The following is a 24,029-nucleotide window of genomic DNA, read 5'->3' as shown; positions in this document are numbered from 1 at the left end:
CAACTTTTATAATAGGTATTATTATAATCCCCATTTTACAGATGTGCATCCTCAGTGCAAACTGAGGCACAGAGAGGTTAAGTCATTTGCCCAAATTTTCACAGCTCATAGGCGACAGGCGGGGCATGCAAACCCACACTGTCTGGCTCTTCACAACCCACCATACTGCCTGATGGGGATGGTGACCTTCTCTTCAGAGGGTGGGAGGAGCTTGGGCAAGGTAGGGGAGACATAAGCATCAGTTTTCGGGCTGTCAGGGCTGGAGTGCTTGGTGGAGAGGCATGGACCAGCAGAGGAGAGGGGCTGTGTGGTCCCCAAGGGGACTCCCCTGCAGTGCACCCCTTCTCTCAGGCCTTCCAGAGAAGGCTTGCAATCCACCTCATCCTGCACAGAGGAGGGCCCTTCTCCTGGGTCCCCGCCCTCAACTAGCCCTTTCTCACTTTTCGGTGGTGCCTGCAGCATTCTGACCCTGGCTGTCAGAGTCACTGGGGTAGAGTGTGCCCCCTCTCTGAAAGCCTCCCAATCTGCCCAATCTAAACAATGAGGGCCATAGTCCCCTCACCCCCGCATCCCCCGACCAAGACACGTGGATTGGGTTCCGGGCCCCTAAGCCTAAAGTGGGGGGAAAGGTAAAGGAGAGTCTTCAGCCCTTACGAGTCTTCCCAGCCCCTCCCAGTTCCACAACTCTAGGATCCCCGCCCTCAGTGACCCCAAACCCCATACTCCAAGCGTTCCCTTATGCCCACCTGCCAGGGTCCCCTCACCGGCCCTGCTAACAGCAGCAGTTCTAGGTGCTTTCACCAAAAACATTTTTACTGCAAACATTTTGCCACATAACTAATTGGCCATGAGGCGATTTTGCCATGAAAGAGAAAATAACTGGTTGACAGTTTGGTTTGACAGTTTGGTTTCAAGTAGTTGAGATGTGCTAGCGTTTCTTCCAGTTAGTGACGTTACTGATGGCTTTATCAAGCTGACAGAAGATGATGGTTTGCCCCAAGAGTTGGTTTTGTATTTTGAAACACACTACGTTGGAGGAGAAAGAGGCCAAGGGCCTCGAAGGCACAGAGTTGAGCCCACATTTCCCATAGAACTTTTTGGAAAGTCTATCAATGGACACAAGACAATGTGCCGAGAACACACAGCAGTGCAGAGGCTTTCCCAACGCAACACAAAGTTCAGTTACAAACATGCACCCTAGTGTTTGGAAACTGATACCTCTCTTAATGAAGGAAGAAATTTTAGCAGAAAAGAAAAAGTTCGATACCAAATGAGGAGACGAATCAACAAATGTATAAAATAATATGAACGAAAGACTTGGAAGGCAAGTGCTTACTGCTTAGACAAGTACAACCCACAAAAGAAAATCAGTTCTTTGCACCGTATTGCCATGCATCTACACACATTTTATTTATTTATTTATTTTTTTTTTATTTTTGGCTGCATTGGGTCTTCATTGCTGTGCGCGAGCTTTCTCTGGTTGCAGTGAATGGGGGCTACTCTTCGTTGCAGTGCGTGGGCTTCTCACTGCGGTGGCTTCTCTTGTTGCAGAGCACGAGCTCTAGGCGCACAGGCTTCAGTAGTTGCAGCACACAGGCTCAGTAGTTGCGGCACGCGGGCCCTAGGGCACACGGGCTTTAGTAGTTGTGGCGCGTGGACTCAGTAGTTGTGGCACACAGGCTTAGTTGCTCCGCGGCATGTGGGATCTTCCTGGACCAGGGATTGAACCCCTGTCTCCAGCATCGGCAGGCAGATTCTTAACCACTGCACCACCAGGGAAGTCCCTACACACATTTTAAATTCAAATATTTTGTATTTTGCAATAAGGTCTTTTTAATTTTGTTACTCATTTCTCCTGTTTCATTATGGCCTTTTTAATGTCCCTCATTTATGTTTTACTATTTTATCTTTTTCGGCAAAATTGCCTTACGGACAATTAGTTATGTGGCAAGAAATGTGGCAAAGGCATCTGCGGCAAAGATGCTTACAGTGGAAAGAGCAGACAAGGCTAACAGTAAGCTGTAGGCAGAGAGGCCCATGTCAGGATGCACCTGCCTGCTCCTTAGAGGTCCTCCCGCCCGCCTGCCCGCTCATCACAGGGGCAGAGGGGCAGGAACCCAGGGAACCCACTTAGTGCGCAGTGAGCGGGCACCCAGGCACCTTCCTCGCTGCCCCGCCTGCCATGGGGTTGCTTCTGAGAGAGTCACACAGGAGAGGAGACAGCAGCCTCAACCCCAAAACAGACGTGGGATGGGGAGGGCCACCTCAGCCTGGTGAGGCGCTGATGGGTGAGAGGGGGCTTCTGGGGCACCTGAGCCCCTTGCAGAAGCGTCTCCTCCCCACGCCCAGGCCGCAGTCAGCCGTCTCCCCTCCTGACGCTCACAGCTCTGCAGGGTGACGTCACTGCTGAGGACGTGGCGAATGAATGTCAGCCTGTGCTCCAGGCACTGAACCCTGCCTGTCCCTACATCCCCAGCGGGTGAAAAGAGATGGGGTGGCGGCGGGCTTGGTGGGCTGTGTCCCGCTGCAGGCCCCACTGTGCCCTGGCACCAATCCCAAGGTGGATCCTGGTGCCTACACCCCTACCCACCCCCCCACTGTGGCCCGAGCCTTCCCAACTGGCTTTTCCTGTTCCCGGCTTTGTGTGGTGAAAGTTCCCCAATTATACCCACATTATCTCAGCCGCTGGGCAGCCGCCAGCAGGCTTGGCGAGTAGAGGCTGGGGCGTGTGGGAGGGAGCACCCACTTACCCTGCTGGAAGGGCTAGGGCTTAGGTGCTTGCCAACTGGCCAGTCAGCAGGAGTACTGGGCTTACTGGCCCACTGACTTCACTGTGGGACTGTGTCAGGGGTGAGGCCACAGCTGGGCTGGGCTGCAGTTCAGGGAATCAGACTGTTAAGGCCAGAAGGGACCACTGACATCGTGGAGTCCAGCCTGCTCCCTTACAGGGGAGGAAAAGAGGGCTCGGGAAGGGGAAGTGACCCGCCAAGGTGCCAAGCCGAGCTCAAGACGGAGCCGGGCTAGAAGCCAGCCCTCCTGACCCCCTGCTGGGTGTCTCCCGCATGATTCTCCCACCAGCCCACAGTGTTCTCTGCCGGGGACATGTCAGAACCGCCCAGACCGGCCAAAGGGACAGCTGGAGGGGTGGGGTGGTGGTACCCCAGGTGGACCTTGAAGGGCTGTGTGGACGTGAGTGGGCATAGAGAAGGGGACCGTCAGGGAAGCTTTCAGAGCGTGGCGAGGGCCTAGATTGGAGGGCCAATGTTATACTTATTCAGCAGGCGTGTCTTGAGTGCCTACTGTGTGCCAAACACAGGGGATACCGCAGTGCCTGGAGAGACCTGGCCTGTACCTTCTTGAGGGGAGGTGTGGGGGCCAGCATACTTCACTGACCGTGGTCTCGGGACCCTTCAGAGGGGTGTGGCCTGCTCACACCTCCATCGTGCAGAGGCGAGCGTAAGCCCCGAGTTCCCAGGCTGGAGTAGCAGACTCCCTTAGTGGGGGGCGCGTTTAGGCCACCCCTCGGGCTCTGGGTCAGTCCAGGGCCTGACACTGATGTTATTGATGGCACTCAATAAAGTAACTGAAATAAGAATGGAAGGACGGCTGATGACAGAGCTCAGGAGTGAGCCCACTGGAGGGAAGGACTGAGCCAAGTTCAGGGTTAAGGAAAAGCTCAAACAGAAGCCACTTGAGATGGAATAAAGCAAAATCGGTAGGGAGAGTAGAGGGAATTTATTCATTCATTAAATGCCACTGATCACTCCCTCCCTCTTGCAAATCTCTCCTCTCACGGCTTCCAGTGCCATTTGTCTGGCCACAAATATTTACTGAGCACCTACTGTGTGCTGGATACTGGGCTAGGCGCTGGGGCTACAGGGATGGAAAAGACACAAGAGGAGAAGCCAGAGGTGTGAACAACCACATTCCCAGGCAGAAAAGAGCTGTAATAGGGTTGGGAGGATCAGGGAAGCTTCCCAAAGGAGGAGGCCTGAGTGGGATATCCACAGGTGGAAAAGGGGCAGGGCCTTCCAGGGAACCAGAGGAACAGGAGCCTAGACATGTAGCATCTACGGCTCTGTGCTCCTTGGAGGCTGGGACTGAATCGCTCATTGACGTGACTCCAGTGCTGATAATAGACTCAGAAATTGATACATAAGTGGGAAGAGGGAGAAGGAAACACAGAAATATGGCACGTTCTAAGGAGGGGTCCAGTCTGACCTGGTTGGAAGGCCTCATGTATGGAGAGACGTGGACAGAAAGGCAGGACCCAGGTGATAAGGACATCAAATGCCAAGTTAAGACATCCAGACTTGATTGTGAAGGCGAGTTAGAGCCAGAGAGGCTGAGCCTTGTGCGGCTGCCTTGCTGCGTAAGAGGGGCCAAGCCAGTGCACCCCAGGGCCCGGGCCCTCAGCCCTTCCAGAGGGAGAAGGCAGTGGAGGTGTCCATAATGATGGCCACTGTGGGCCCCGGTGCTCCCCCAGCGCTTCCTGCCTCCTGACACTTTCTCATGCGTCATACCATTTGGTTCTCCTAGCAACCTGTGAGCTAGAGAGGACTGGATTATCCGCCCCATTTATCAGACGAGGGAACCGAGGCCCAGGAAGGTGAAGCAGCTGGTGGCTCCTCTGCTGAGCCTCTGCTCAAAAAGCAGCACATTCAACCCTCATCAAAAATAAGGGTGTGGACGGATATTTACTGCCATGGAGCAACACTGATGATATATCACTAAGTGAAAGGACAGTTTATGGAACAGATTACGGTACGGTTCTGATTTTGTTTAAAAAAACAGATGGTTACCTGGATGTATAGAGAAGGCTGTAAAAGAGAACACTTCCTATCAGATGATGAGTGATATTGTCCGAGTGGTGGGATCATGGGTTGTTGTCATTTTCTTCTCAGTATTTTTTAGTATTGCCCACAACAGTGTTTCTATAACAAGCAATTATTGTTTTAGAGTCAGAATTTTTTAAATAATGACTACTGGAAAATAGAAGAGCAGCGCACAGGGAGTTGGGGCGGGGGCTGTGGCTGTCCCTGACCACCCTCTGCCACCTCCCTCGGCCAGGCGCCCACACCCAGGTGGTCCAGGTGAACGACTCCATGTACGGTTTCATCGGCACGGACGTGGTGCTGCACTGCAGCTTCGCCAACCCGCTGCCCGGCGTGAAGATCACCCAGGTCACGTGGCAGAAGGCCACCAATGGCTCCAAGCAGAACGTGGCCATCTACAACCCGGCCATGGGCGTCTCGGTGCTGGCGCCCTACCGCGAGCGCGTGGAGTTCCTACGGCCCTCCTTCACAGATGGCACCATTCGCCTCTCCCGCCTGGAGCTGGAGGATGAGGGCGTCTACATCTGCGAGTTTGCCACCTTCCCTGCCGGCAATCGAGAGAGCCAGCTCAATCTCACTGTGATGGGTAAGCTGACCTGACCACTCCTCTCTGCTTGGGTGGGGCCTGTGGCCTGGGCGCTTGGCCATCTTCAGTGGCCCCAGATGCTCTCCTTGGGTCGGCATGCTCCCGTGCTCTGGACGTGGCACTTCTGGTCCCTTCTAACCAGGCTGTCTCAGTTCACTAGGGATGGGGGCTGGGCCTTCGCTGTGGACAGAGCTGAGGATCAGTATTCAGGTTGGAGCCCCACCGTGGGGCACTTTCCAGGTGGCCAGGAAGGAGGCAGACGCCATGGTAAAGGAGAGAGCCGCTTGAGCACAGCAGCACTCCAAGAAGACTTCCACTTGACAAAAGGGGATACGAAGATTAGAGCAGGAAGGCTGTGGGTTAGACCCGAAGAGGTCCCTGTGAGAAGTGCTGGGAAGGGCTTTGGTGAAGCACAGCTGAGAGGCATGGATGGCCAGGGTGACCTGGAGCAAGGCCTGGCAGGTACCTGCCCTCCTGACCTGTGTGTCCTTGATGAGGCAACAGAGCCAGACTCATGGCTCTCTCTGGTTCCCCACAGCCAAACCCACCAACTGGATAGAGGGCACCCAGGCAGTGCTTCGAGCCAGGAAGGGGCAGGATGACAAGGTCCTGGTGGCCACCTGCACCTCGGCCAATGGGAAGCCTCCCAGTGTGGTGTCCTGGGAAACGCGGCTGAAGGGTGAGGCGGAGTACCAGGAGATCCGGAACCCCAATGGCACGGTGACCGTCATCAGCCGCTACCGCCTGGTGCCCAGCCGGGAAACCCACCAGCAATCCCTGGCCTGCATCGTCAACTACCACATGGACCGCTTCCGGGAAAGCCTCACCCTCAATGTGCAGTGTGAGCGGGGCAGAGTGTCGGAGGGCTGGGTCTCCCGGGGTGGGGCAGGCGCCGTGGTCCCCTCACACCACCCCCACCCTCGCCAGCCCTCCCTCCTTTGCTTCTCACCTCCCATCACTCTCCCCACCCTGCCTTCCCTCACCCCTTATCCTTCCTCTTTTCCTTCCTCCTCCCTCTCTCTTTCTGGGGGTTCTTTGTCCTCCCCGCCTCTTCTCCCTTTGCCCACCCTCTCTTTCTCCTGCTATTTCTGCTCCGAGGGTCCGTGACCTCCACCCTCCCTGTCATTCTTCCCCCTCTTCCTGCTGTTTCCATGTCACTTCCCCTTCCATCCCTTCCCCATCAGAGCCTCCCTCACCCAAGTCCTGCTCTCCTGACCTCACCCTTTTCAAACATCACCTCTTGTCCCACAGACGAGCCCGAGGTGACCATCGAGGGGTTTGATGGGAACTGGTACCTGCAGCGGATGGATGTGAAGCTCAAGTGCAAAGCTGATGCCAACCCCCCAGCCACCGAGTACCACTGGACCACGTAAGTGCTGCGGGGCTGGCTGGTCGCCTTGCCGGAACCTTGCTGGTCACAGGGAGGCCCACCCACCCCACCTCCAGAAACCTTGGGCAGGGAGGAAATGAAGGTCTAGGCTCAGGTTGCTCGGTGAGAAGGAGAGAGGGGCCATGAGAGACACACACACACACACACACACACACACACACACACACACACATACATACACCCCCTTGTATGACAGCATCAGGGTCCTTGGGACAAACCATTCTGCCAGGGGGGCTTCCCTCGTGATCTGCCTTCCTTCGGCTCCCTAATAAAGAATGTTGTCATTCCCCTTTGGTGATTCAGTTTGAGTCACTCCCACCCCAGCCCCCAGTATTTATTTTTATCGAGGTGTCCCCAGGGAAGCTGGCTTTCTGGAGCATCCCAGATCTTTCTTTGTTCCTTTTCCTTCTCTCCAGCACCCCCAGATTCTCAGGGAAGAGATAGCAGTCAGCCCAGAATGCCTGTGTTCATAGAGTGCTCGCCCCAAGCCCCATCCTCCCATTCTTGGCTTCGTGGACTTTGGGCCTGGACCTCAAAGGGTCTAGTCTCACCCCCCACCCCCCCGCCAGCTCTGATGGCCTGAGCCAAGGTTCTTCCCAGAGAAGAGCTGGATGGAACACACAGAAAGCAGAAAGACAGGGGCATGGGGAAACTAAGAAGCAGGTTGACATGGGTGGCCAGAAGACGGCTGCCCAGATCGTGTCTACATTCTTTTTCTAGGGAGTAGAAGGCACTGACACACGTTAGCTGTTTGTTACCATCCACTTCCTGGAACCAGAAGTAGTTCTGAAGGTGCGAGTGGGCAGGGCCTGCTTGCCAATTTCAGCTCTGGGTCCAACAGAATAATAGTTTTGTGGCATGGAGGATCAGGAGGAAGGAAAAGGTCTCCTGTGTTCAGGAACCTTCTAGGACTCTCCCCACGTGAAAAAGACCTGTGACATGCCCAGCCAGAAAATGAGATGGTGAAATGGAACGTAATTCCTAAACATGGGTCACATCTCGTTACCTGAGTAGCTTGTTAAAATTCTAGGCCATGACCCCAGTGGTGCAGCTTTAGTAGATTTGGGGTTAGGACCCCAGACTATTAACCGGCTACCCAGGAAACCAAGGACCAACTACCAGGAACCAGTGTGGTGGAACGAGCACTGTGCCAAGGGTCCAAAGCTCTGGCTAGAACTCCAGTTGTCACTTTCTAGCTATGTTTCCTTGGCCTTGAACCTTGTTTCTCTTCTGTTAAGTGGGGCCAGTATCTACCTGTCCTGTCTGCATGTCAGTGCTGTGATGAGCAAATGGGAAACACTGGATGATACAAAACTGCCAAATGCAAGAGATGACTGTTGTTTTTCATTGTTTTTACCCCTTCCGAGACAGATGCTGCCTGTTAACTCAGCCAAAGGGCTGATGGTGTTGAAGTCAGGTGGGTGACACAGGGGCAGCTTCTTGGGGCTGGAGAGTCATAACCGTCTGCCTTGTCTCCCAATCCCTGCAGGCTGAATGGCTCCCTCCCCAAGGGTGTGGAGGCCCAGAACAGAACTCTCTTCTTCAGGGGACCTATCAACTACAGCCTGGCAGGAACCTACGTCTGTGAGGCCACCAACCCCATCGGCACCCGCTCAGGCCAGGTGGAGGTCAATATCACAGGTAGGAAGCTGCACCCTTCCCTGCCACTCCCTGCCTCTCCGCGCCCACTGCCTCCTCCACTGCCAGCATCCGCCACCTATGGGCTGTGTCACTGTAGGAAATTTGCGTCTCCTCTCCCTGCTTCTCTGGTTCTCCCTTGAGCTCTGGCCATTGGTCTTGCTTTGCTTTTCTCTTTCCTCTGTGAAGGTTGTGCGTGAGACAGGGTGACTCCCCCCGCAGTCAGAGAGGGGCAGGAGGGAGGCTGCAGGAGAGAGGAAGGAAGTGCTGTTTACAGCAATGCTGTTTTGGGGGTGGGCGTGGTTAGAGCCTGCCCATGGGTCTGCCGACAACACACCTGTGTTGCTGCCTTGGTGGGGTGGGCTTGTGGGAGGAGCTCATCTCCTCCGAGCCTTGCTCCTGCAGTTCAGGAAACCTGCGTGGGCTGGAGGGCGAGGCTTACCTGAAGCAAAGATACAGAGGGAAAGCCAGGATAGAGCCAAAGACCATGGTGGTTTGTGTGCCCTGCAATTCAATTGCTATTTTCCCTGCATTTTTCTCTCTCAGGGCAGATGGGAGGGAGACTCAGCCTCTTGACCTCTTAGAGCAAAGGGAACACAGGGGCTGGGATGTTCTGGGGGAGACATCACATGGAACGTGAAAGGAGCATGGGCTTCCGTGTCAGACAGCTGGACAAGCCCTCATCTGTAAAATGGGCACAATATGACATGCCTTGAAGGCTTGTTGTCAGAATTTATATAACGTAGGCCAAGTACCTAGCACAGACCAGTCTGTCAATAAATGGCTCGTGTTCTATGGTTATTATCTTGTCTCTGTCATTATCATTATTAACGGAAAGATCAAAACAAGCCAATAGAGGGGTAAACTACCATCACAACTTCGCAACCAGGGTGTCTTTAACCCTGTATCTGAGCTAGTTCCAGGATGAGAAAGTGACAGAAAGACCCTCCTAGGACAGGAAGTGACATCATGCTGCTACTGAGCTGGATAGGAAGTGACCTCAGGGAGATGTTGAGCTAGGTTCAGGGATACTGGAAGTTGGGCGGCGGTTCCTGGCTCCAGGCACAGAGCTTGGGCAAGTCCTGAGGATTCATTAGCTCTGAGCCTGTTTCCCAGAAGTGGGAGACCTCACCTGTGGGTACATTCAAGGCACAGCTGCTGATAAAACAGCCCAAAGCTGTCCAAGGGCTGCATCTACCTGTCCTCGGGGCTGCTCTGTCACCTCTCTCGCCGGGGTTGGGAGGAGGGTGGAGTCACTTGTCACTTGCTCTTTTCTTCAACTCCCTGCTCTTGGCTCTCGGACTGGTTAAGGTGGTCGAAATATCAGAGGGAACACACAGTTTTCAGGGCATGAGCCCGCTGTGTCCCCCTTTGCCTGGCAAAGCGATAGAGCTATTCTTTTCTACTTAACCCCCCCGCCCCGCAAAAAAAAAGAAGTGTCAGAGGTGGAGCCTGGGGAAAGCTGAGACAGCCCCTCCCCCACTCTAGGGTTTGGGGGTTCCCATAAGTTGGCAAGGATGGGAAGGCCAGTGTCACACACTTCTCGCCCCCTGGAGAAAGTCTGAGCAAAGCTCAATAACAGCCTCCTCGGTGCGTGAGCTCTGGCTGTGTGGCAGATAAGGGTGAACAATGTCATAAGGGAGCATGACCAGCTGAGGGGATGCAGGTCCTGTGAGGGACAGCACAGACTTGGCCCGAGTGTGTTCACATACTGGCTCTTCCTGGCTGTGTGGCCTTCACCCCTCTGAGCCTCAGCTTCCTAGTCTGTAATACAGAGATCATCATACTTATCTCAGGCTTCTTTTGATCACGCCAAATCCGTATACCACGGCCTAGCACACAGCCTGGACTTCCTGCATGGGAATACCTTCACCCAGCCCTGGAGCACCAACGCCACCACTGCCTCCCCCGCCACCACTCAGCCTCCCTGGGGAAAATGCTGATTGGGAAATCAGGGGCGGAGGCCAAGAAAGCCGGGAGCAATGACCTCCCATTGATCCTACTGCCCAGCGTGAGTGGACCGGCCAGAGGCCCACTAAGCTTACGGGGCTAAGTGGTACTGCCCTACCCCAGAGGCAGTGCCGGGACAGGAAAGTCAGGGCCTCCCTTCTCCCAAAGCCCAGGAGAATGCAGGACCACCGTGAATGCAGGACTGCTCATCAGGCAGACGCAGCAGGTCCAGGAGCAGGGAGGAAGGAAAGGGAGCAACTTCCCAGGCCCAGGCTGGGAAAAGAGAGGAAAGGAAGGAAGGGAAACCAGCGTGGAGGTGAGCCACTCCTTGGGCGTGTTTGCTCCAATGGTGCCCTCCGTGGGATCTGTGGTCAGGCCTAGGTCGCCTTGCAGGGAAGGTGGGCCGGGGCCGCCCAGGGCTCCAGCTGGAAGAGGCACGCAGCGTGTCCTCGCGTGCTCCCCAAATACAGAGCGGGATGGGGGTGGTCACCAAAGCCACACACATGGGTGGTGAGAAGGGCCTTGCATGAGGGGACTCTGTCATTGGCAGCCCAGTGAGGCAGGAGCCAGGGAAGCGTGATGCTCCCTGAATCACTGATGGGCCCAGGGGCTGTTTCACTGGCCGTCCCGAGGGAAGGTCTCTCAGCCCCCTCAGGAGGACTCAGCCAGGCGGCCTGAGCCTTTTCAGAGCTGTTCGCTCTCGTACTCACGGGCAATTTCCGCACAGCCGCCGACCCCACCAGCCTTCCTCCCGCATCAGCTGGTCTCCGGGGGGCACAGCCATGCCCTGTGCTCCAAGCCCCGCTGGTCTGGAAGGAATGCATGAACGAGATGGATAAGTGGAAATTTAATTTTTCATTCTGGCCATCGTACAGGTAATAGCTTTGCCCTGGGCGCATCTGGCGAGGGAAATGAAGAGCAGGGCAGAGGAAGGCGTGCAGCAGGGTGCGTGCCAGAGACACACGTGTGTGCAAGGCACGCGTGCACAGGGCCGCTGCACCACCTGCACAGACACACTTTGGCACAGGCTTCTTGGGCTCGCAGATCCCAGAGGAGGTGGCCTTTGAGTTGTTCCTCCAAGGATGAGTGGTGGGTGAGCGGCGATGGAGGAAGCGTGTGGGAGGAGAATGGCTGGGGCCGAGCGGGCAGGAACAGGGGGAGCAGAGCTTCCTCTCTCTCGGCCACGGGCGGCCTCCGAAAGCAGCAGCGTGGCAACGAGGGCGGTCGAGACTGAGCGCCTGGGAGGCTGTGTGGATGGCACCTGGGGGACCAGTTAGGGGCTGTATGTACAAGGAGGGTTTTTCTAGAGGGAAACGACAGGTCCAGGCTGTGGCCGTGCGACTGACAGCAGAAGAGACAAACCCACCGGAATTTGCAGATACACTTCACGGGGCCCGGGCCCGCAGAGAAGCCCATTTCCCAGGGGCGGTTTCATGGGGTTGGCCCCTAGTCACAAAACAAACCTGTGAGCTCCCCTCCGTCCTCCCTCTGGGGGCAACGCTGAGGGCGGGGAGGGCTGCGAGGGTATGGCCTCGACCAGACTAAAGAGGCCGAAGAAGGCAGCATCCGTCCCTGGGACTGGGTTTGTCCGGAGAAGAGTGTCCAGGGCACTCCCAGGAGCCGGGCAGGAAGGCCACCGGGGTGCAGGGCGTCCCCAGTTTCCATTTCCCGCGCTGAGCGGGCTCAGCCATCAGGGGTGAAGGCAACAGGGTCTGCGCATTAGGCCGGGAGTCCTTCAGGCCAAGGGTTGGCGGGGCTTGGAGGTCCATCTGGAAGGGAGGGCTGTGTGAGCCTGCGAGTGTGCGTGCCCGGGCGTGAGTGTGGGCGTGTGCCCCTGAGCGTGTAAACGTGCACAGGCAAGCAGGCGAGCAATGTCTGCGTGCTGAGTGTGCAGACGGGGCCCGCAGCTGTGCTGTGGGCAAATGTGGCCCTCTCCGGCCGCCCGTGGCAGCACTGGGGAGCCTGTGGGGAGGCAGCTGCGTCCACACCCCTGGGAGGATTCAGTTCCCCTCCACCGCCATGAGGCCCTGCCCGCTGGTCTGCGCAGTGCACAGCTGCTGCAGCTGCAGGAGCAGGAGAAGGGCTTCCCAGAGCTTGACCTCAGGCCTTCCCCCCTCCCTGGGCCCGCAGCACTGCACACTGGGAGGTGTAGTTCTCACAGCTTCCGGGCCTAGGCTTCTGGTGCCAGAGCGCTGGCTGCCTGCCTGCCTGCGGAAGCAGCAGGCGTTGGTTTGAGAAGCCCGAACATTCTCTTTGACCCCAAACCTCCTCTGGATCCTCGAACCAGACTGAACCCTAACCCTCGCCCCACCTCCGATCCATCCAAAGCCCCTGTACCAGCCCACCCACCTCAGTCAGGAGACCCCCCCCAGCCCCAAAGGAATGCGGAGCCTCCACTGCCCCAGGGTCCCAGCCAGCCTGCCATCCCCGAGGGGAGGCTGCAAGCCTTCAGCAGTGGGGCTGGGCTGCCCCCTTCGTAAGAGGAAGTGAGGGGAGCCGGCTGGTCCCCCACCAGGAAGCGCAGATGACCCCCACGGCCCAGCTCTTCTCTCCCGCCAGCTGCGGCCTTTGAGGCTCTGCTACTGGCACAAAGACTGGAGCTACTGGCTGAATGTGACAGCTGGAGGGGTGGAAGGGGAGGGCGCTCCGTTCCACACCAGACAGCCACCTCTGCTTACAAATGAGTTAGGTCCCCACGTGCACTCCTTCTGCACCCTCACTTGGCATCTCCACACAAGTCTGCGTTGCTGGAAGGTCATCTTAACCGGTCTTCTGCCTCTAGGCAGGCTGGCCCTAAAGTAGGCAAAATAACCAGGGCTCCCTTTGGTCCCAAAAATCTCCAGGGAAGAGTAAACATACTTAGGACTCAGGTGGGGAAAAGGTAAACAGAAGGCCCTAGAGAGGAAAGAGACCCAGAGGCTCACCTCTGAGACATGGCCTTGCCTTTGTAGAATTCATTCACCAAATGTTCTTGAACTCCGGCCACGTGCCAGGCCGTCTAGGTGGCGGGGGGTACGTCAATGAGCCAAAGTCCCTGTCCCTGTGGAGCTTACGCTTTAGCACAGGAGGACAGACAACAAATAACAGATAAAATACGTTTGAAAAATTATGTGGTCATTTTGAAGGTGATAAGGAAAAAAGAAAAGCAGGGTGAGGGGTTCACAGTGCTGGGGGTGGGAGTTCATGAGCTGTGATTTTCGATAAGGTAGTCAGGGGAGGCCTTGGTGAGAAGGTGACCTTCATGAGAAGTTGGAGCCAAGCCCCGAAGGCGTTGAGGCAGTGAGCATGGGACACCTGGGGGAGGAGCTTTCCAGGGCGCAGAGCCGCCAGTGCAAAGGCCCTGAGGAAGCTGGGAGTGGAGCAAGCTGGGAGGAAAGCAAGAAATGAAGGCAGAGACACAGATCATGTAGAGCATTTTCAGCTCTCAGATTTGACAGGATCTTTGTGGCTGCCGTGTTGAGAATAGCCTGTACGGGAAAGGAGTGGAATTGGGGAAGCCAGTTAGGCAGCTATTGCAATAATCCAGTTGAGATATGATAGTGGCTGGGATCAGGGTAGTAGTGATGGAGATGGTGAGAAGAGGTCAGGTTCGAGATTTACTTTGAATTCGAATTTACAGACTAGTTGGGACAGCAGCCACTCTCGTGAAACAGGCAATACAGTAAACTCTACCATACTGTGATTAGTGGCGCCCAAAAAATTCAGTCTAGTCAAGTGAAATGTAGGAGGTATTTACTTCTCCTTGGGTCTCTGTTGCTACAGAAAGCATAAAAGTAAATATAGTTGAACTAATATTGTACACAACTGGAACACACTGAATTGAGTCAGTCCCAAATTACCATGACACTGCCACTTCCTCAACCCCTCTCCCTGTTCCTGAAGAAGAAAAGAACTTTAGCCACTTGAAAACTGGCAGAAGGACCAGAGCCAATCATGGTAGATCCTAATTTGCATTTACTGCAGGTTGTTCTATCAGGCCTTACTGTAATATGTCAGTATATGATTAACGAAATGGAGTAAGCTATTGTTTATACCAGAATGAAAGCTGCAGACCACTGGTATGTAAACATTCTAAAGAGAAAGAGAAGTGTGAGCTGGAGAAGAGAAGGCTGCACAAAGAAGGGACCGAAGCACTGAAATAGGCAGAAGGAGATGAGGAAGGGCATTCCTGGCAGGGGAAACAGCATGAACAAAGGTCTGCAGTAAAGAGTCTACTTGGGGGCTTCCCTGGTGGCGCAGTGGTTAAGAATCCGCCTGCCAATGCAGGGGACAGGGGTTCGAGCCCTGGTCTGGGAGGATCCCACATGCCGCGGAGCAACTGGGCCCATGAGCCACAACTACTGAGCCTGCGCGTCTGGAGCCTGTGCTCCGCAACAAGAGAGGCCGCGATAGTGAGAGGCCCGTGCACCACGATGAAGAGTGGCCCCCGCTCGTCGCAACTAGAGAAAGCCCTTGCACAGGAACGAAGACCCAACACAGCCAAAAATTAATTAATTAATTAATTAATTAATTAAAAAAAAAAAAAAGAATCTATTTGGACAGCAAGAACGGTGAGTTGGCCAGACCCAAGATCAAGTTGCGTGATGGAAGCTTTGAAGACCAGACTGACGTGGTCCAACAGGCAATGGGGAAGTCATTGCTAGTCTTTTGAGAAAGGGAATGGTAGTGTCTACACAGTGAAAATTAACCTGGTGACTGTGGCTGGAGTGACTAAAGGCGGGGCAGAGACCAAATGAAGGTGGGAGATTCACAGATCTACTATAAAAGTAAAACCTGGTGTCAAGTGAGAAGCTATTGAATAGGAAGAGTCAACAAGATTTGGTGGCAGATTTTGACCCAAGAGATGGAGAAGGAAGAGTCAAAGATAAGTAAGATTCTAAACTGGAAGAGTAGACAAATGGTGGTGGAGTTGTGGTGTTGAATGGAGTGGGTTTGGAGGGAAGACGGTGAACCATGTTGGGAGGGATGGGCCTTGAGTGGGTGGAGAGAATTCCAAGTGAGGTTGTGCTAGATAGAAGAGTGTTCAAAGTGTGTCCCCAAATACTTCTCCTGTGAATGGTCCTTGAGTCAGGAGGGTGGGGTTTGTGTTCCAGTAGGCTGGGAAACACTGTGTGTTCCTCTTACAGTTCAGTGTGCCTGAGAAGATGAAAGGGCTCTGATGCTTTGTCTCTACCGACATTTCCCGAAGCGTTTGACCCCAGTATTTTTGCCAGCCCTCTGAGCCAATGGCTTGAGGTTCCATGGCCACAGCTTGGGAACTGCTGTCCCAGAGGCCTTTGGAGATAAAGCCCCAGAGTTGGGGGAGAGCTAGCTACCCGAGATGGTTTGGAGAGCCAGCAGGATCAAGGTAACTCATGACACTGAGGCCAGGTCTGTCCCTAGGACAGAAAGCAGAGGGTAAGGTCCAAGGATGGAGCCCCCAGCCAGGCGGCTGGAGCAGAGAGAAAGCCCAGCAGTGCAGTCTGCAGACAGAAGGCTCCAAAAAGAAAGCCGAGGGTCAAGGACTCCTTGTGTTTATTGGAAGGCAAAGGAAACATGTCAGAGAGGAAGGGCAGGTTCCTCCACCTGATGCCTTTCTTATTCTGCTGACCTCTCCAAGTCCTAGTCATCCTTCAAGGCTTGGCCTAAGTCTTCTCTCCTCCAAGAAGCCTTTTCAAACTCCAGGCCACAGGACTTTCCTGCACTGCACTCCTGAAGCCCTTATCTGCCAGCGCCCTTGATGTCCGCGTGCTGCTTTGCTTAAGAGTGTCATTTGGTTCCTCAGCTGGGCTGTGAGTTCCTTGTATCCTGTGACTAGCGAAACAGATGCCTGGTACATGTTTGCTGAGTGGATAGGTGGGTGGGTGGATGGAGCGATGATGCGGCAGGTGGCGAGAGGAGAGAGCACGCAGGTACAGGGTAAGAACTGAAGAGGGAGCCGGCAGGTTGAAAGTACACAGGTGGCTAGGTTCCTGCCAGCTGCCTCTTGGGCGTTTCTTGTGGCAACACCTCCCACCTCGCGGGGAGCAAGTGTGCAGCCCTTTTCAGGGCGGTGAACAGATGGGACCTGGTGAACCAGGAGAAGACGCTTGAGGTTCAGGGAGACTGTTCTGGAAGTGGGCGGTGAGGACAAATATACAGTAAATATTTATCGGGCAGCCACTCGGTGACCTGCACTGAGGACGCAGTGGTGACAAGTGGGAAGCTGCGTCCTCAGTGGTCGTGCTTCTCTCTGCCAACTCCCGCCCCGTGGAGAGGCCCGGAGCAGGAGTCTCTGGGTGGTCCCAGCTCAGCCATGTGACGCAGGCAAATCGCCTCCCTTCTTCGGCCCCCGTGTTTTCATTAGCCCTTCCAGCCCGAACTCGTGGAAGGCGCTTCCTCTTCTCTTCTAGAATCCTTGCCCTGCTCCCACTGCAGACAGCACCCCGCAGGCTCACACACCAGACCGGCTCCACCTCTGGGAGGAGGGACTGGTCTCATAGGAGGAACAGGATTCCCACGGAGGGAGTGATGCTGAATAGGGGAGTGAACTGGCAGAAACAGATTCCCAAAGGCCAGAACATATGCCCAGATTGACCGCCTCCCTTGGCCTGAAGAGAGGAGGGCTGGGAGCAGCCGAGGTCAGCCCTCCAGGCCTGCCCTGGACCTGCCCACCGGCTCCTCCTGTCCAAGGCCAGCCGTGGTCTCCGGTGCCACCCTGTGGTGGTGCTGGGAACCGCCTCCCTCAGCATCACCTGGGCACCCCTTCGGCCTCTGGCCCGGCCCCACTGGCCGACAGTCACCCGCCCAGCCTTCTCGCCCTGCCCACCCACTTCCTTTCTCTTTTCACCTTTTCTGCCTTCTCGTTTCTGCTCTGCCCTCAGTGTGTACATATTCGTACACACACGTTCATCACATCAGCACATGTGTGTGGGCCGGTGGCGACAACAAGGGTGTATGCCGGCACGCGTGCTCGCTTGTGTATACTTGTCATCTTTGCTACTCACGTACTCTCACGCCCCCTTTCTGCACAGCCATGCTGAGTGTCTTATGCTCATAGCCCAGCTTGGCTGCACCCTGGCCCCCACCCTGCCCTGCAGGGCCAGACTGCAGCCAAGAGCCACAGCCCGGGTCTCTGGCACTCACGGGGCATCTATGGGGCCAGCACCTCGGAGCAGATGAAATCAGGCGGGGGCACCCGGTCTGCTCCAGGCTCCGAGTCTCAGAAGCCAAGGTGTGGTGCTGGGGCGCAGTGACCAGCAGGTGTCGGGCAGAGGGGCAGTGGTGACACTCGCACAGGCTTTCGGTGCAAGAGAATCAACGACGCGTCATTGGCTGATGGCCTCGGACAAGTTATTTGACTTCTCTAAGCCCCGTCTCTTCGTGTGCTGGAGGGAAGTTAACAGCATACTTACTTCACGGGGTGTCATGGCGGTGACTGGCGTCTACTTGGACACGGGGTCATGGGTGGGCTGGCTCCACATCCAAGGAGAAAGTCAGCCTGGGGGCTCTGGGGCTACGAGGCTGTCTCTGCCTCTCTCTGGCCCCAGCTACCCACGCTGCAGCGTGTTGGGCTCCTGGATGGGTGGGGTGCTGGGGGGACCTCGGGCCCACTTCCTGGCTTTCCCTCCCCTGCCACCCCTGCTGACTCCCCAGGAGCAGACACTGACACTGTCCCCCCTCCATCTCTCTTCCTCACCCAGAGTTCCCCTACACCCCGTCTCCTCGCGAACCCGGGCGGCGCGCCGGGCCGGTGCCCACGGCCATCATCGGGGGCGCGGTGGGGAGCATTCTGCTGGTGCTGGCCGTGGTCGGCGGGATCGTGGTGGCCCTGCGCCGGCGCCGGCACACCTTCAAGGGCGACTACAGCACCAAGAAGCACGTGTACGGCAATGGCTACAGCAAGGCCGGCATCCCCCAGCACCACCCGCCCATGGCCCAGAACCTTCAGTACCCTGAGGACTCGGACGACGAGAAGAAAGCCGGCCCCCTGGGCGGCAGCAGCTACGAGGAGGAAGAGGAGGAGGAGGGCGGAGGCGGCGAGCGCAAGGTGGGCGGCCCTCACCCCAAATACGACGAGGACGCCAAGCGGCCCTACTTCACGGTGGATGAGGCGGAGGCCCATCAGGACGGCTGCTACGGGGACCGGACTCTGGGCTACCAGTACGACCCTGAGCAGCTGGACTTGGCCGAAAACATGGTTTCTCAGAACGACGGGTCTTTCATTTCCAAGAAGGAGTGGTACGTGTAGCCCTGTCTACAGAGACCCTGCCCCAAGCCCACACCCGCACGCCCCCTGCCCGCCCCCCACCGTCCACTGCTCCAGGAGCTCGGCAGAGACTCACCCAGCTGCTGGGGTACCTGGGAGCCCAGGGCACGCGGCCTGGCTTTGTTTTGATTTCCTCCCTGCCTCCCCCCCATCCTCCCCCATGGTGTGTGTTCACTGTGGCTTCGGTGTTGCTGGTACCTTTCCTCCCCTGACCCCACCTGCCACCCTCCGCAGGGAGCCCTAGTCCCGTCTTGTGTACCTAGACGTCCCTCCGGGGTTTGGGGAGCCAGCCCTCCCCTGCCCCCAACACTGGAATTTGTCTGTGTCCTGTCTCTGCGGGTGGAGGGCTGAAGGGGCTCCAAGAGGAAAAGCCCCCTGCCGCCGACCCCAGATGCTGCTCCTTTTTCCCTGGGGGAGGGAACCCGGCACCCCCTCCCCCATCCCACCGTGAGCTGACCAGCTGGAGTTCGGACCCCCGGTCTAGGCAGCCATTGCGCCCAAGGGGTAGGGGAGGGGGGGTGGCTTTTCCAAAGCACCCAGGGTCGTCTTTGTTTGTTAAGTGAATCAAGCTGAGGTCGCCACCTGAGGCCTTGGGCAGTGTGTTTTCCTGGCAAGGTTAGTTTTACATTTTGTTTCCTCATTGGCCTCCAGAGAGTTAAGGTGGCCCAGCTCTGGTGTGTCCTCCTCTTTACCCCAGTCTGCTCCCCACATAGCGGGACTCCAGGTAGACTCTGGCCCACACTTCCCATATACTTCTACCAACACGTATGCACACTTACACACACATACACACACGCCGCTCGTGTCTACCCCTGTGCTCCCCCTGGGGTCACATGCCTTACCCAGGCTGGACACTGCCCAAGGCCCGCCCCTCTGCTCCACCTCTCCCCCTTCCTTCCAGCTGAGGATGGGGCCAGCCTTCAGAAGCTTCCAGGGAGAGCTGAGACTAGGCCCTTCGGTGCCTCCACCCTAGCATCTCAGGCTGGCTCTTAACCGCTTCTCATAGCATGGAAGTTTCTTGAATTTCTCCCTATCCATCAAGTGCTAGCAACTCTTGATTTTCTTGGGGAGTCAGAGCTGGGATCCCGGAAGGGAATTACCTCCAGGAGCTACAGGTGAAGGAGGATCAATGCAGAGGGCACCGGAGAAGGAAGCCCGCACGATAGGAGCTCTGCAAACACAGGCTGATAAGACCCTGCAGAGCGCAGGTAGCTCCTGGCCCACAAAGGCCAAGGTAGCTGCTCCGGGCCTGCCAGAAAGTGCGAGGGGCACGGAGAGCCAGGGATCCTGAGTCCGAAGCTCCTGCTCGCCACCCTCCCCGTCCTGCTTCAGCTATCCCTGGTCTCCATTCTGGATGAGGTGGGGAACCATGGAGAAGCTTTCCCTTTGAGTTGTAGATTCCCTTCTTGAATGGGGTTCTGGGTTCCTGTCAATCACCTGAGACTGATGGTCTTCCCCAGGATACCATGGAGGAAGGCCCCTCCCAGCCCCTTCTTGGCTCCCCCAGCTCAAAGTGCCTCAGTTCCTCCATTTGCCTACCCCATCCCCCTAGCACTCTAGATGGGAAAGACCCTGGGATGGGAGAGGCAGGTTCATGCCTGCCCATGAGGATTCCAGTGAACTTAGCCCAGGGTGCAGGGGCTCTGGGGGATGGCAAGTGTTGGGGGGAGGAAGGCAGACCACTCTGTGCCCCACGGGCACCAACCTACCCTGCCATAGGCTTCCCAAGGGAGCCCCCAGCCTCCCGCCCTACTCCTCCCCTCCCCGGTGCTGCTATGGAATCCCCAGCCAGCTCCATCTCTGCCCTGGCAACCCTGGACCCACCAGCTGGGTCGCGCCCCTCCCCCAGCCCCCACTGCCCTAGCCCCAGCCCGGACCACCCAGTAGCCACGTAGCAGAAGTCTGAAGCCATGCCAGCCCTGGGGCGGCACTCCCCTCTCTTGGCATTGGGGGTACTGGATGGGGTGGAGTTGGGAGAAACTTCTGGGGTCTTTCTAGCCACAGGGCAGAGGGGGTGGAGGAGCTGGGCTGCATCTCCCAGCAGTATTAGTGTCCCCCCCAGGGCAGAGGACCTTTTCCATGTTACATCACTGCCCCATCCCACCTCACACCACCCTGGCCCCTCTGCTTGGTCCCCTTGCCCCCAGGCAGGAGGAAATCCCAGGGGCCTGCCTGATAGAGGCATTCTCTGTCCCCTTGAAATCACAAGACTGAAAGGACTCTTCCTCTTGTGTCTCCCTTATCTGCACTGCCACCCCCTCTTCCTCCTTATATGATGGACTTAGGAGGCCCCCGGGCCCAGCCAAAGCACTGAGTCCCCCTTAAGACACCTCCAAGCCCTCCCCTCCAGCAAAGCACAAATTGTGGGGTCCGTGCCACATGTGTGGGCCACGTAGGAGGCTCCTGCCTTGGCAGGGACCCATCAGCAGCATGCCCAGCAGGGCAGCTGCTACCCGGGGCCAAGAGTCGGCACGAGGCCGGGGTCGGCCCTTGGGCCTGGGGTGATGGGGTTTTCTGTGCCCCGAGTTTGTGGGGCGGTGGGTACTACTGCTGGGCCCATAGCCACAGCCGCTGGCACAGTGGAGGTCTGGCCCAGCAGAGAGACGAAGAAGTCTTGCTTCTCCTCCGTGCCCCCAACATGAGCTGAGCTTCTGCCTTTGCTGGAAATGAAATAAACTTGGTCTGCATTGTGCCAAGGCCTCCCCACTGGTCATCCTGCCTCTTGTTGCCCTCCCCGTCCTTGCCCGCCCCCCACTCCACCAATACCCCTCTTTCCTTAAGATTTTGATACTGTTCTAATGTGTAACAACCCTGAGTCCCCTTTGATCAGAAGGATCTGAAGAGCGGCAGCATGGAATCAGGGAACACAGGCACGCACGTGCAGCCACGTCAGGCCTGGCCCACGTGGCACGCGCAGCCATGCGTCAGGCCTGGCGCACGCCCCCCGACAGACCCAAGCACAGGTGCCCCGGCCCCACAGACATGCCAAGGGGCTGGGCTGGTCCTGCTGAAAGCCCTTCAGGAAAAACTGATTTCCCAGCGCTCGGGCCATAAGAGAGACTCACGGGGGCCCTGTTTGCCAGGCATGTGCCCCCATGCCAACCCCCTCCCGCGTGCCCGAGTCACTGGTGCAATAATTTTTCTGCCATCCTCCAAGCAGAAGAATCGGGGATTGTGTTAGGTGGTGTGGGCAGCTCACATGGGAGGAGGGGAGGGCTGCCAGGCCTCCCGGGGGCCAGACGGAGACCTTCTAGGCCTGACTGCCACCAGGAACCCTCAGGTGGGCCCCACCAGGCCCCAGGCCCACGGGGAGACGTGCCCAGGCCCCTGCGCCGTGGCCCAGGCGGTGAGGGCTTCTGGGACCTCGCTGCTGCCGCCCGATTGTAAGGCCAGAGGAGCCCCTGCCCCACAGGTGCTGCTGCTCTTCTGACTCCTGCTGTGAGGAATGGGATTCTTGGCCGGAAACAAACAAACAAAACAAATGGTTTTCTTTTTTTTTTGTTTTCTTTTTTTGTATAAATGGAAACAAAATCCAGGAGAAGCTGCCCCCTCCCCTCCCCCCTGAGTGTGATGCACTACCTTTGCTTCAATTTCTTAGTCACTGTTTTTGTCTTTGGTCCCAGGGACGGCCCAGCAGATTCTCCTGGTTCTAACCCAGGGGGTGTTTGCATCACCCCCTTTTACTTGTATAAAAAAAAAATGATGGGTTGAAAAATGTACTGAGGAAAAAAAAATGTACTTTTTTATAAATAAAGTCTTTAAAACAACCGCGGTTGCTTCGTGTCCCTCGGGAGCTGGGCCCTTCCCCACGGACCTGGGGGCAGGACAGGGTACAGCGGGGATGAGCCAGCGCCCCAGTGCAAGGAAGGCGGCCTCCACCCCGGGCCCCGTTCCCATGGCTCTGGAACACTGACTCGGACCCCGAAGGAGCCCCCTGCCCAGGCCAAAGGAGCCCCAACCCGCCCTCTTGCGGGAGCCCCAAGGGCAAACGTGAGGGTCCTGCCTGAGTCCTCAGCACAGCTCCCGGGCTGCCACTGAACCGCCTTGCACACACGTGGGACCGCCGCGGACAGCAGCATCGGGAGGGGTTGGCTGCTCAGACACAAGCAGGGAGCCCTTCAACACGCGGCCTGAGAGTCTGGGGACCGGTGGTGTAGAGGGAGGGCCCTGTGCTGGCTAGAGTCCCCTGCCCTCCTGCCCCAGAGCTCCTACTCAGGCCCCTCCAAATCCCCTCCTCACCACCCCCCCGCCCCCCCACTGTCCTGCTCCTTCCTGCCAAGTCCCCTCCTGTGGTGGTTTGGAGAAGAAAACCAGCAATGTCACACCTGTCGTGTTAGACAGGTCCCTGGGGACAGGGCAGAGACAGGAGCTTTATCCTCTCATCTTTTTGGAGGATACTGCCGACTGCATCCCCTGCAAGCTCTCAGAGACCCCGCCCCGCCCCCCAGGGGGCTGGTTGGAAGGAAGGTCTCCTAGTTCCTTGGTTACCTCGCCCCTCCCCGCTCCAGCACCATCTGCTTCCCATCTCCTGGGCTGGAATGCAGGACAAATCGATCCAGGGGTGGCAGTGGCAGGGGCTTCAGTGACTGCCCCCTCCCAGCCACCCCCAGCAGCATCTCCTTTCACTGAAATCCACACCATACACCCCTGAGAAAAGGGGGTGGGGACGCTGGAAGCCTAGGTAGCTGCCCAGCAGCAGGCCCTCCCGCCCGTCCGGGGCAGGACCACGCCCTCCGAACATGGGCTTGGGGCGGGCGGAATCGGCGGGAGCAGGAGAAGCCAGCAGCTGTCGGCAGCTGGCTGGGTCCCTCGCTGGAAGGTCAAACCCAGCACCTTAGACTGTGTTTGGATGTTGATACTCGAGTGAGATGCAAATTGGTTGTTTAAGCGGTCACTTCCTCAGTTTTCCAGGCTGTCCGTTTAAGTTAATTTTTAATTTGCACAGGCAATAAATGCTTAATTACATTATTAATATATTGGAAGAGAGCAATGGACAGAATGTCCTAATTGGCATTTAACTAGAGCGTTCCGGCAAATTAGCCAAGACTTTCTCCAGCAGCCGAAGGAGGGCAAGCCAATTAGTCCCAGGCACAGCCTCTCCGGGCTGGAGAAGCCAGACCCAGCCCCATCCCCCGAGATACCAGGAGGCCAGGACACACGTAGCTTTCTAGTTGAGCTAGGCTTTGGAAGAACCTTCTGCTAGTTAGGCTACTTCTGCCCAAACTTCAACCCTTGCCCCTGTGCTCCATCCCCACCCTCAGCAGAGCAGAGGACAAAACGCTGAATGGCTTAGAGACAGGATCCACCTGAGAGGCCAAGGTCCCCCTGGGGTGTGCCCACCATTGCCTTACCTCGACTGTGGGCCCAGAACTGAGATAGCTGGGCAGCCAAAGCTCCTCTCTG

General features: G+C 56.8%; 1 protein-coding gene across 2 annotated transcripts in view; it reads left to right on the top strand.

Moving 5' to 3' along the window:
* The window catches only part of NECTIN1 (nectin cell adhesion molecule 1), a 68,326-nt gene extending 45,932 nt beyond the window's left edge, over positions 1 to 22,394 (top strand). Inside the window, exons 2-7 of one of the 2 annotated variants that reach the window (XM_082340672.1) lie at positions 4,540 to 4,764; positions 5,071 to 5,421; positions 5,960 to 6,262; positions 6,673 to 6,790; positions 8,301 to 8,452; positions 18,061 to 22,394. In XM_082340672.1, coding sequence (XP_082196798.1) covers positions 5,106 to 5,421; positions 5,960 to 6,262; positions 6,673 to 6,790; positions 8,301 to 8,452; positions 18,061 to 18,608 — 1,437 coding nt within the window. In that variant the 5' untranslated portion in view covers positions 4,540 to 4,764; positions 5,071 to 5,105 and the 3' untranslated portion in view covers positions 18,609 to 22,394. The remainder of the gene's footprint in view (positions 1 to 4,539; positions 4,765 to 5,070; positions 5,422 to 5,959; positions 6,263 to 6,672; positions 6,791 to 8,300; positions 8,453 to 18,060) is intronic. The other variant, XM_082340671.1, reaches the window with a different exon arrangement.
* The last annotated feature ends 1,635 nt before the right edge of the window (positions 22,395 to 24,029 follow it).

Source organism: Balaenoptera borealis (genome assembly GCF_965194805.1).
Source record: "Balaenoptera borealis genome assembly, chromosome: 11".
Lineage (NCBI taxonomy): Eukaryota > Metazoa > Chordata > Mammalia > Artiodactyla > Balaenopteridae > Balaenoptera > Balaenoptera borealis.
The sequence above is the reverse complement of the archived record's forward strand: the minus strand, read 5'-3'. Positions and strand labels throughout refer to the sequence as shown.